The 11,941-nt window shown below is 32.9% G+C and overlaps 2 protein-coding genes across 2 annotated transcripts; one reads left to right on the top strand and one right to left on the bottom strand.

The window, feature by feature from the left end:
• Positions 1-3,455: 3,455 nt before the first annotated feature.
• Positions 3,456-4,509, bottom strand: LOC108103615 (sperm flagellar protein 1). The gene has a single exon (XM_017209155.2). The coding sequence runs from the start codon at positions 4,405-4,407 to the stop codon at positions 3,670-3,672; it is 738 nt and encodes a 245-aa protein (XP_017064644.1). The 5' UTR covers positions 4,408-4,509; the 3' UTR covers positions 3,456-3,669.
• Positions 4,510-5,426: 917 nt separating this feature from the next.
• On the top strand, positions 5,427-11,896 carry LOC108103623. The gene is made up of 8 exons (XM_017209168.2): positions 5,427-5,778; positions 7,304-7,601; positions 7,957-8,403; positions 8,685-8,860; positions 10,262-10,475; positions 10,538-10,862; positions 10,951-11,075; positions 11,140-11,896. Exons 2-8 carry the CDS (start codon positions 7,454-7,456, stop codon positions 11,268-11,270), a joined length of 1,566 nt encoding a protein of 521 aa, XP_017064657.1. The 5' UTR covers positions 5,427-5,778; positions 7,304-7,453; the 3' UTR covers positions 11,271-11,896.
• Positions 11,897-11,941: the final 45 nt, after the last annotated feature.

Below are 11,941 nucleotides of genomic sequence, written 5' to 3'. Positions count from 1 at the left end.
CCAACTATTATCTATACAAATGACCATTCATCTGAAGAACCGAAAACAACGAATATTATCTCAGAAATAAAGAGTTTAGAAGAAGAAACTATAACTTTCCCAACTATTATCTATACAAATGACCATTCATCTGAAGAACCGAAAACAACGAATATTATCTCAGAAATAAAGAGTTTAGAAGAAGAAACTGTAACTTTCCCAACTATTATCTATACAAATGGCCATTCATCTGAAGAACCGAAAACAACGAATATTATCTCAGAAATAAAAAGTTTAGAAGAAGAAACTGTAACTTTCCCAACTATTATCTATACAAATGACCATTCATCTGAAGAACCGAAAACAACGAATATTATCTCAGAAATAAAGAGTTTAGAAGAAGAAACTGTAACTTTCCCAACTATTATCTATACAAATGACCATTCATCTGAAGAACCGAAAACAACGAATATTATCTCAGAAATAAAGAGTTTAGAAGAAGAAACTGTAACTTTCCCAACTATTATCTATACAAATGACTATTCATCTGAAGAACCGAAAACAACGAATATTATCTCAGAAATAAAGAGTTTAGAAGAAGAAACTGTAACTTTCCCAACTATTATCTATACAAATGACCATTCATCTGAAGAACCGAAAACAACGAATATTATCTCAGAAATAAAGAGTTTAGAAGAAGAAACTATAACTTTCCCATCTATTATCGATACAAATGTTCATTTATATGAACAATCGAAAAAAACGAATACTATCTCAGAAATAAATAGTTTAGAACACACTGCAACTATTAACGATGATGCTCATTCATCTGAACAACCGGAAACAATCAATATTATCTCAGAAACAAACAATTTGGAAGAAATTTTAACTAACCCCAATGAATGGTCAGCAATAACTACAAGAATAATAACAACGAAATCTGATCAATCAAGATCAACGGAAAACCTAACGCATACTTATAGATCTTCATCCAATGTTATTGACATATTATCGACAAGTAAATCAGCTGTTCCAACAGAAAAACCAATCTCGAGCCTTTTGTACATTGAATATTCATCAGAACAGATGACATCATTCGTCAGTACAACGACTGAGGACTCACTCTGCTTGTGTACATGCCTTATTGATCCTGATGAGGATATCTGCTCTTGTACTTGTAAAATCACAAAGCCTGCAACGACTATGAGAAGTACTAAAAAGGTAAATACCCTTAATTCGAATATCTATTATTTTATCGTCTATGGATGATAAATTGTAAGTGTTGTAATTAATTTAATAAAAAAATTTCATATTTTTTAAGAATACGAAGATGCTTGAAGATTTGAAAGAAAAAAACAAAACAGGTGCTGATCACACTGCCAAATACTCTAAAACCATCGGATTTTCGTATGAAAGTCCTATAAAAAGCTCACAGGTAATATAATTTCAATTTTTAGCAATGTTTAATTTTATAATTTTTTAAGCTAATCAAAGAAATTGCGCGGGATGATATCGACAAAAGGATTCAAAGCCTAAAAAATAAGTATATGTTTTGGGAAAAAAATCTATTAAATAATTCGGAATTCGAAAAAGAATTCAATAAGCTAAATATGCTCACCAATCTGAATGAACACCCTAAGCATATCAAAGCTAGCATATACTCAAATTTTACAATTTACGACAAACTTCGAATCGAGCTGGAACGCATCATTCTATTTAAGCAGAACAAAGTTTTGGCAATTATAAATGAATCGAAAGCATCTCCAGCCTGTATTGAACATTATAAAAATATAGCTGAAAATCTTAAAACAGGCTTGGCCAAGTCAAATACTGATAAGTGGAAAATAATAAGAAGAAATCATCTCACTTGCCATATAGCTCAACATACTTCAACCAATCAACTATCATTCCTATCAACCTCTTCGATCACTTCAACCTATCAACTATCATTTCTATTAAACTCTCGAGCGGGTCAGTCACCTACAACAACAACAGCATCCGTAGCATTACAGTATTGTAATCTAAGGAAATATAAGTCCATATTTCCTAAACAATCATCTCAAAATTCAAGCTCTCAACTGGTGCGTGAACTAAATTTTGTCTGTAAAACTGGCTCAAACTTCTTTAAGTCGAACGTCGTGGACGATATACCGCAGCTCCTTCCGAAATCTCAATTCCATTTATGGAAAACGTATCTGAAATACAGAGACTCTTATTATTATGGTCTAAAAATTTGGTTAGGGTATACTCATGTCAATCAATATATTTGATTACAGTCGAACTTCCATAACTCAAACCACCATCTGCCAACAAGATACCTTGAATTAGAAAAACATTAATTTTTTTAATGTATTTATAAGTTTTTTTATGTTTTGTTTAGCTTAAGACGATATTACTTTTTGCTCCATTACGAAGAACGTTTAAAAAGCAGGACCGGTACTTCGATGTAAAAATAAATAATCTAACATCATTGACCAAGTAAGCCTCGTCTAGTGATCCTGATATTCCAGATTCCGGCAAAATCTATACGTTAAAACTATTTACATTTTAGCTAAGCGAATAAATTATCTGGAAAATGGAAAGAAAAAGCTGACATCAAGAAAAAATCGAGTTATGGAAGTTCGACTTTTGGAGACAAATTGGTATGAATTAAACTCACAAAATGCAAAAACACAGCTATGAAAAATTCGAGTTAGGGAAGTTTGATGCATGGAAGTTCGACTGTATTTTTGATTGCTTTTTGCTTTTTTCCTGAACAATAATAATTGTTTTCCAAGTTAACTATTAGTAAAAAAAAAAAAAAAAGTATACGAAAAAGTCGGATTAAACATAATCTTTGATCATTCAGGGCTCTATAATATGTGTTTTTGGCCTATGCTTATTATCTCTATAGATTCCTTATTCAGAAACGGATCCCTGCACTATAATACTTAAGAACATTGTAGAACTTCATCAGCAAAATAAAGGAAAAAAGGATGCCAATTTGGGAAATATAATTCAAAGGATGAACTTGGCAATTAAACAGAATCTGAATGATAACAAGAAAGTCCAACTAATCAAAGAATACATGGAAATGCAAAAATTAAGCAAATATCTTAATCACATTTTAACTGGTAAGATAGATGAATGCGATATGCGAATAGCAGTGGCTAAAAGTAGAAAGTGCTGGAATTACTACACAAAAATTAAAGCGATGTTTCATAAAGCAATGGAAGAACCGAATGCCAGAAAACAGTATTTAATTGGGAATATTTCTATGGGATGCAGCGAAAATGTCGTGTAAACAGATAAATTATAAATGTGAAACAAATAAAATGGCTTATGAATTGACTAAAGATTAACAACATCAAGATGTTTTATTGAAAAATAACTTTGTGAGGAACTTCAACCAATATTTTGTTTACATTTTAGCTAATAGTTTAGAATAGCATAAACAATGGATTCTGCCACAAAACAATACAAATCTTCAGAACGAAAAAAAAATTTTATTAGACATGCAATCTTCCATTAAAATAACCATAAATTTTCTAATCATTTGAAACTATCAACAGCGTTTTTCGATTGCCAATTGCCAAATATATTGCCATTGAATTGCACAAACATCATATGCTTCTTAATCTCTTTAGCGGTAATCGATAATTTTGGCTTCATTATATAACAATAAATAACTTTTTCAAATTAATTGGTATTTTAGGTGGCACTGTCCGGATCGGCAGATGTTGGATTTTGTCGTGTTATAGAGTCCTTTGCATCTAAGACAAAACAGCAAGTGGATGGGGTGAGAGTGGTACGCTTTTGAGGTAATTTTCCCATTTGCATTAGAAGTTCATCGATGCGTTCGCTTTTGATTTTTATTATACTCTCCATGTGAGCCAAACGCTGTTGATAGGCATCAATAATGACATCCTTAGCCTGACTATCACGCGCCTGTTTTTCGTATAGCGAATATAGTATCATTTTTTGTGGTACCTGAACGATGCCATCGCCAATTTGCTTGTTAACCACAACCGTTTTAACCTCATCATTTTCCTCCCAAGTCTGTTCCTGCCGCAATGACGCATTTCGCTCAACAGCTACACGTTGTCGTTTCTCCAATCGTATCACTTCATGCAATAGTATTTCGGCAGCACCACTAACACCGTTTGCCATTTGTTCCATAAAATCCCGGCTTAATGTCATATTAAACTTGGATAGCACCTTAAAGTTAAATGTCTCCCAATTGGCCAATTTCAGCTGAACACTACTCTTTTTCGGATAGTTATAGAGATCGACCAAACGTGGATAGTCACGTTTAAAGATTTCGGCCAATGGTAAAACATCAGAAAATTCCCGACGCAATCGTTGTGTATTGATTCGATTTTCTAACAGCCATTTGTTTACTTCCTCTAGTTCTTCCCTGCTCAGATTCTTGCCACTTATGGTATGCATAATTAGCTATATTCGCAACAACGAAGTTAATTTTATAAAATATTTTCAGTTTTAACTTTTTGTGTGGTAAAGGTAAACACACAACCAAATATCCGATGTGTATGCGATTGGGTATAAATCAGCTAAATTTTCAAATATATTCTAAGGTTTTAAATGGAAAATCAAAGCTATCTTTGATTAAGAGTTTTGTAATTATGAACTACATTAAGTTTTCTAAGCAATTACAATCTAATCACGATTTTGTAAAAGCTTATGCAGAAATATACCAGCTCAAAGTTAAGAAGCGTTTTTTTTGGGATATTTATATTATTGGGAAATGCACTTTACGACAACACCATGGACACAAACCCTGCTTTTCTTTATTGTACCAATTTAGTTCACCTCTTTTTTAAATATACAAGAAATATACCACGGACTCAATCCCGACTTTTCAGCATAATCGTCCAACGATTTAGATCAGTAATTGTTCATAATTATAACAATACAAACTATGGATAAATGTACTATTCTTATTTAAAAATATGGTCCTAAGATATATTCTGTAGATAAATTAAAAGCTTTAGACCATAATTTGTAAGTATTCATATGACAATAATTTTTTTAAAAAGAATATGTCAGATAAAAGGCAAAATTTTGTGTAATTTAATTTTTAAATGGAAAACATTCTACTAAGCAAACATTTTGTTCATATTAATAAATAATATAAATAATAAATATTAAAGCGAAGGCAAAAGAAACTTGTTAATTCCCTCCACAAGAATTTCCCAATATTGTATGAAAATACCTTGGTAAGCTTTGGGACAGAGGGCACATTTCTCCAGCTAGGGGAACGGTCCTCTGAGTAGCGGGTGGTGTATAACCTGAAAAAAACTCATTGCAAATCAACCATAGAGTTATTCACTCGAAAGGGGTTGAGTGTGCAGACAAGCTTTCACTCAGATATTCTCTGCTTTTCATTTGGATGCTTGGAATGGAGTCTAAAGTTTTTCCGAACGACAGTTCATTACGGTTTTCAAGGATAAGCGATACCTACGTACTCGCCGGATAGAGCGCATGAATAAAACGCACCCATCTGCGTATTTCTTGGCATCTCTTATGCCGAATAAATCAAATAAATTCTTATTTTTTTTTGGTTCGTGTTAAAGTGTGTTGATACGACAGAAAAAAAAGCGACAAGAACATATTTAAATGCCTGGATAAAGTACAATATTTTTTTAATATATTTTTTTTTAAATGCAAACTTAATGCAAAAGTGACAGTGTTTCGGCTCAAATGTGTTTCTGTGCCAATAAAGCAAGTGATTTTCTATTACCAACAGTTTCGACTTCATTTCTTGAGTGTAGGCAACAAAATAAAAAGCAGCAGCAAATGGTGAGTCAAACTTAAGATTGATAAGTAAAATATTTTAAAATATTTTTAACAAATATAAAAGTATAAAAACAAGTATAAAATATATATTCCCTGATATTCAATAGATAGTTAATTTTTTTCTTCTAAAAAATTTATTATTTCTTTTGGTGTATAGCAAACTTGAAATTAAAAAAAACGGGACTAACTTAAAATGGAACAAGAAAAATCGCCGTAGGCCACGAATATAAAATGTCCGCTACTCGCTGTCTTGCCATAAAATATAATGCCTATATAGATAGGCTTTCTTAAAAAAAGCCACCAAATAATCTATTAAAATTAGTTTTATTAGCGAAATTTAATATCTCCTTAATATATAGATAAGAAATTTATTTACTTTCTTTGAACAGCCATTTCCTGCTCAGACGTTTGTAACATCTGATAAATGAGCATTTGAACCCGGGGCGGAAAAAAGGATTTTTATTTGACCATAAACAAGACTGAGATTGATTTTGAGTAATTTTTCATTTCCAAGGCAGTTTTACACTTAAAGCCAGGTAATTTGCACAGGGCAAACAGAGAAGTGGTTTTCATGGCCAACAGTTTAAAAGCTGGAAATTATTCATACCTCATACTGAAATACGGGTCATGCCGCATGGGACTCTTTTTTTTCATTATTATATTTATGTAGGTTTCTATACCCTAAAGCTAAGATAGTTAGTTCCCGTGCCTTTATTTGAATAGTTTAATCCCATGGGCTTAGTGCAGCTGATCAAAGCTATTGTTTAGGTTCGGAAACGCGTCCTTCACTGCCTTCACTGCCTTCTAAACAAAAACGCTAGAAAACTGGGTCAATAAATTCCGAAAAACTATAATCAAAAATTTAAATCAAGATTAATAAAAATTCAAACCCAGACATCAAGATTTAAAGTCAAATCGTGGGCGTTCTATAAGTGTTTTTTTTTTAAGTTTATAAGAACAGAAAACAAGAAAAGAGTAAAATCAGCCACAAACTTAAATAAATATGCCACTTAAAATTTGGGAGCATCCAAGATGGTCAGTTTATGGGCTCTGAAGGTGTAATTTGGCCACCTTTCGTAAGCCATCTTGGCCGGCATAAAAATGGCCAAACAAAAAACAAGGCCGTCACTAAAATGAACAAATTTATTACTGGCTATTTGGGTATTAAACCATAAACTTTAACAGAGCCATCGCACTTTCAAATCAGGATACAATTTTCAAAGTTATATGTACTGAAAGTAAATTGGGTCATCTTTCAGCAAGCCAACACAAAACTTAGATAAAGCTATCATAAAAATAAAACCAAACTTTAAAATTAGTGAAAATATGGTCCCGAGAAGAGAAGTTCTGGATCAATTTTCTGGAAGAATTCTTGCTGAAAACGCAGTGAGTGGCGGATGAACTATTATAAAATATTTCTAAAATCAATTATTGTTTTAAAAAAGTCTATAATCCTTATATGTCCTTTCCTACATAAAAGGTGTTAACAAAGTTTTTTTTCGATTACTGTATTTGATTCCTTTTGCAGTAATTTAAATGGTAAAGAAAAAAGGGAAAGATATACTCAATCATCGATAAAATTCAGTGCCAGAACGCAGCTGAGTTTTTTCGGAACTAAGATGAAGGTTACTGATTTCTCTCGAGAACATTCCGTAAGTCACGTCGCCCCGTGCAAAGGATGAGGCTTCCAAAAGGATATAGGACATCATCACCAGCATCGAACGCTGCCCAGACGTTGCCACTATCCTACAATTCACAAACTAGTCTGAGCCTCCTTCGGTTGCTCGCAATTGTCTTGGTAATTGGATCGCAAGTTCATGTTCTATGTAAGTGTCTTCGTTTCATTTGTGTTTATATTAAAGCGAAAACTGCACCGTTTGCATTGTCGTTTATGACTTAGTTAGTGATTAGAATATCTCATTTAAAATGCTTATTTGAAGTTTCAACACATTAGGATTATTTACTAAAACTTGCAACAGAAAATTTGAAACACTTTTTAAGATAATGCTAATTTAAAGTATAATTTATGGGTAGATTCCTAGTCTTTATCCTAACTTCACCTTCCATGTAAACGATAAAATGAGCTTAAATTTAGTGAATTACATACCTGAACGACTATACCTCCATGATTCCTGATGATGAATTTCCTTACATTTAAAATTGTTGACCTTTTCCATCCAGGCACGGCATCCGTCGAAGCAAAAACCACCTCGGCAAGTACACAGCACAGAGACGGCGAAAATCGTACTTTCCTTTTTGATGACTATAATAAAACTAAAACGACATTATCAACCGCTGATTACTTGTCAGCAACAAGGACGACCCCTTACGCACATTCACCGCAGGTCCACGACCAAGAGCAGTCTGAAATGCCTGTTGAGGCGTCGAGCTCATCATCTTATAGCGCCGCCATTCCAACGAAAATGAGCAGGGATAAAATGACCATGGAGACATCGGGCAGCATGGAGATTAGCAGTAATAGCCTTCCAATCAAAAATTTAGGTACAACTGATCAGCTAACGACGGTGACAATGCCAACAACGGCATTCGCTTCAATGAAAATCGATAAAAGTACCATGAAACAGCCAATTGATTCAACGCGAACGAGAAATCATTGGACAGCAAGTGGTTAGTATGGTTTTTATATTGGAAATTTAAGTCTAATATGATTCACTGACTAAAATATTTTATATTTTATCGAAAATAAATCAATATTACCGTATAAATTTATATACTCGAGAAAGTTTATCTGCTTAATATGGATATAAAGAAGAAAGTTAATAGGCAATCGCTTCAGAATAGATTCGTATATCAAACGTATTGTTTTTTTTTTCTGGCATTACTAAACAAAAAAGGGAATTTAGAAAACCTTGCAAGTTTAAAAAATCCCCTTTCTTTAATCATTACAGGATTTGCCCGTGTTACAGAGCGACCCCGGAGCAAACACCACCACGAGCACCATTGGGGACCCTTTTTTGAGGAGCCCATCAACTCGGCAACTTCGGGCGACAATCTCGTATCCGCCGTTCATCTGTTTACGGAAGCGGTCCTCAATTGCCGTGTCGGTATGCTCAAGGACAAAACTGTAAGTGAGCTTCGTTTCAGAGAGGGGGAGAATGGGCTGAAAATACCCGGCTATTCGAGACTTTCATTTTGAAGGGCCTACTGGGATTTTTATTCATTTTATTTACCAATTTGTCTGATTTTTATACAATTTGTGGTCAAAAGTAAATAGTGGTTTTATTTGATTTTTTAAAAATGTTGGCTGATTTTTATTCGGTTTGTGGGCAACAGAAATTGATCAAAATAAAAATCACAAAATTAAAACTTTTGATGGTTCTTGATTATTTTGAAACACAAATGTATGTATGATGAATGTAATGTTTTAGGTATGCAATTAAAACCATCTGTTTTCTCTATATTTAGAAAGTAGTTGGTTTAGCCTTATAAGTTTAAAGTATTAAGAGAAAGTACAAAAACATATAATAAAAAAACATACATATGTATACCAAATGTTTAATTATACATAATTAGTAACGGCATTTATTTGCAAATTATTCCTAATAAGAGAATATTATACACAAGCTTAATTGAAAATACATAAATGTGCAAGAATAAATTATTTTCAATTAATAATTAATTACAGTGCAACAGTTGGACCCTAATTAACTATTACTTATGTACGTATGTATGTACACACACACCTTTGTTTTAGATGCTTTTTTATTTTTCTAAGCTTTAAAATGCATTCAAATATACATACATACATATATATGCACATATTCATAACACACACATTCACAGGCGTGGGAGTGGGACAACGGATTAAAGCACACACATACATACGTACATACATACAAATGTACTTTTCAACATTTGCCGAATATTTCCGATTTTAAACATTTAAACATAAAATACTTAATGGAGCATAATACTCTGACCTGAAATCACTTTTTATATCACTAATAAACTCACTTTTAGCACTTTTTAAAGCGGAAACAAGAACTGTAATTAAATTGAATTAGGCGTCCGTTCAGCCATGTTGCTTTTCCCGATATTCGCCAACGAGTAAAAAGAAATGACAGAGAAGCTGTCAAATTTCGGTCAAGTTAGTAAGGTAAAGAGGAAGAGTGAGCAGATAATAAGAGAGCCATTTTTTCCTTTTTCTTTCTTCCTTATTTTCGATCCTCTCTTCAGTTGTTTGCAAAAGAAAGATTGTCTTGGGTGGGCAAGTAAGAGAGGCACTTATTCGCAATAGAATTGAAAGTATTTAAATGTACATAGTAAAATATCGAATTTGTTAAAAACCAAAAACTACGAGTTATATAGAAATTCATTAAAATACGCAATATAAATGCATTTAGAAAAGATACCTAGAGAAGATAATAAATTATTATTATTGCTATTATATTCCCCTCAAAGTTTTTTTAATTTTGAATTTTTTTTTGTTAGCACAAAATAAAAGTATTTGTTGTTTATTTTTCAGGTCATGTGGGTAAGGCGAACAGCGGAGAAGGTATCACTTCTGACCGTTGGTAATGTAACCTACAGTGGAGACCCTCGGATTCGAGTGAAGTTCCAGTACCCTAACAATTGGCGGTTACTTATCAATCCAACTCAGTCTGATGATGCCGGAGTGTACATGTGCCAGGTTTCCACCCATCCACCTAGAGTATTCACCACAAACCTTACTATATTGGGTAGGGTTTAAATACATCGCTATCAGTTATAAAGCATTTAATAAGTTTACGATTTATTATAGAACCCCCTTTAAGGATAATTGATGAACATGAAAGGGATGTCGGGGATCGTTATTATAAGTCAGGAAGCACCGTCGATCTACAATGCCAAATATCACGTAGCTTTTTCCAAAAGGAACGTCAAACCATTCTAAAATCAACTGATTCTGCAAATGATTCTGTTCAAAAACTATTTAATGAAACGTCTAGTGAGCTTAATTTAATCGGTAACTCAAGTCAGACGAAACAAAAATTCTCTGGCCAAGATCTGGAGAAATACTTTACCAAGTTTATTACTTGGGCAAAAGATGAAGAACCACTCCAGGGAATGACCAATAAACGTTTAAGGTACATCTAGAAAAAAGGGCTGTAAAATTACATATTTTAAAAGAGTATTCCTATAAGAAAACTTGTTTTATATATTTCCAATTTGCAGTGTTTCTGACGTATGGCTAACTAGTCGTATTTCTATTGGTGACGCCAAACTATCCGATAGTGGAAACTATTCCTGTTCTCTTGGCAGACTGTTTACTGTAATTGTCCAGGTTCAAGTGCTCACAGGTATGGCATAAGGGATTTAACACATTTTTTTTCATATTAAATAAACTTGTTAATATCTTTTTAGGGGAACTACCAGCGGCTGTCCAGCATAATATAGCATCAAGGACCGAAATCTGTTCCCTGGCACTAATAGGTCTTCTACTTGAAATCATTTTCCTCTTGACTTGCCTGAAAACTGAGAGTCGAAAATTCTGAGGCATTAATCTGTAAACTCAAGCCACTCGATTTTCACAAAACAATTAACCAATAATATTAAGAATAAACGAGATTGGCTGGTTCTAAACAAAGGTTTTAGTTTTAAAGTTGAGAATCAGAAGGTGATTTCCCTTACATATTTATGTTATAGTGCCTACGGTGTAATAAGACTTAAAATTATTTTGACAAATATTCTTAAAAATTGATTTAAAATGGATTAAAAAAACACAACTAGGAAAAAACCAATGGTTTAAAAAATATCGTCGAACTTTTTCCTAGTTAATTTAGTATTGATGTTGAAATGTCGCACAGATGTTATGATACCTCTTAAAGAGTTAAGAAACTGGCGAGGATCGCAATTAAAGTCTCGAAAATATGTAATTTACCTTTCAACGACGATTTAAAACTGATGGATTAGTATATGTTTTAATAACTTTTGCTAGCAAATCAAATGTATGATACGTTACTTTTAGTTTTTACCACTAATTCACAGGATAACAATATATAAAAACAAAAAACGAAAACGATCTGATTAAAACCTTATGCGGTATACTACTTTTTCATCACCTATTTTAATGTTTATATTTCTGGGTGATTTCGGATTAATACTTGGGGAATTCCACTATATAATGATTAAATGTAGCTTTAATCCCACAAAAAGAGCTATAAAA

The sequence above is a fragment of the Drosophila eugracilis genome, unplaced genomic scaffold (assembly GCF_018153835.1).
Source record: "Drosophila eugracilis isolate 14026-0451.02 unplaced genomic scaffold, ASM1815383v1 contig_2153, whole genome shotgun sequence".
Taxonomy (NCBI): Eukaryota; Metazoa; Arthropoda; class Insecta; order Diptera; family Drosophilidae; genus Drosophila; species Drosophila eugracilis.
Note: the sequence above shows the minus strand (reverse complement) of the source record. Positions and strands in the feature narration are given on the sequence as shown.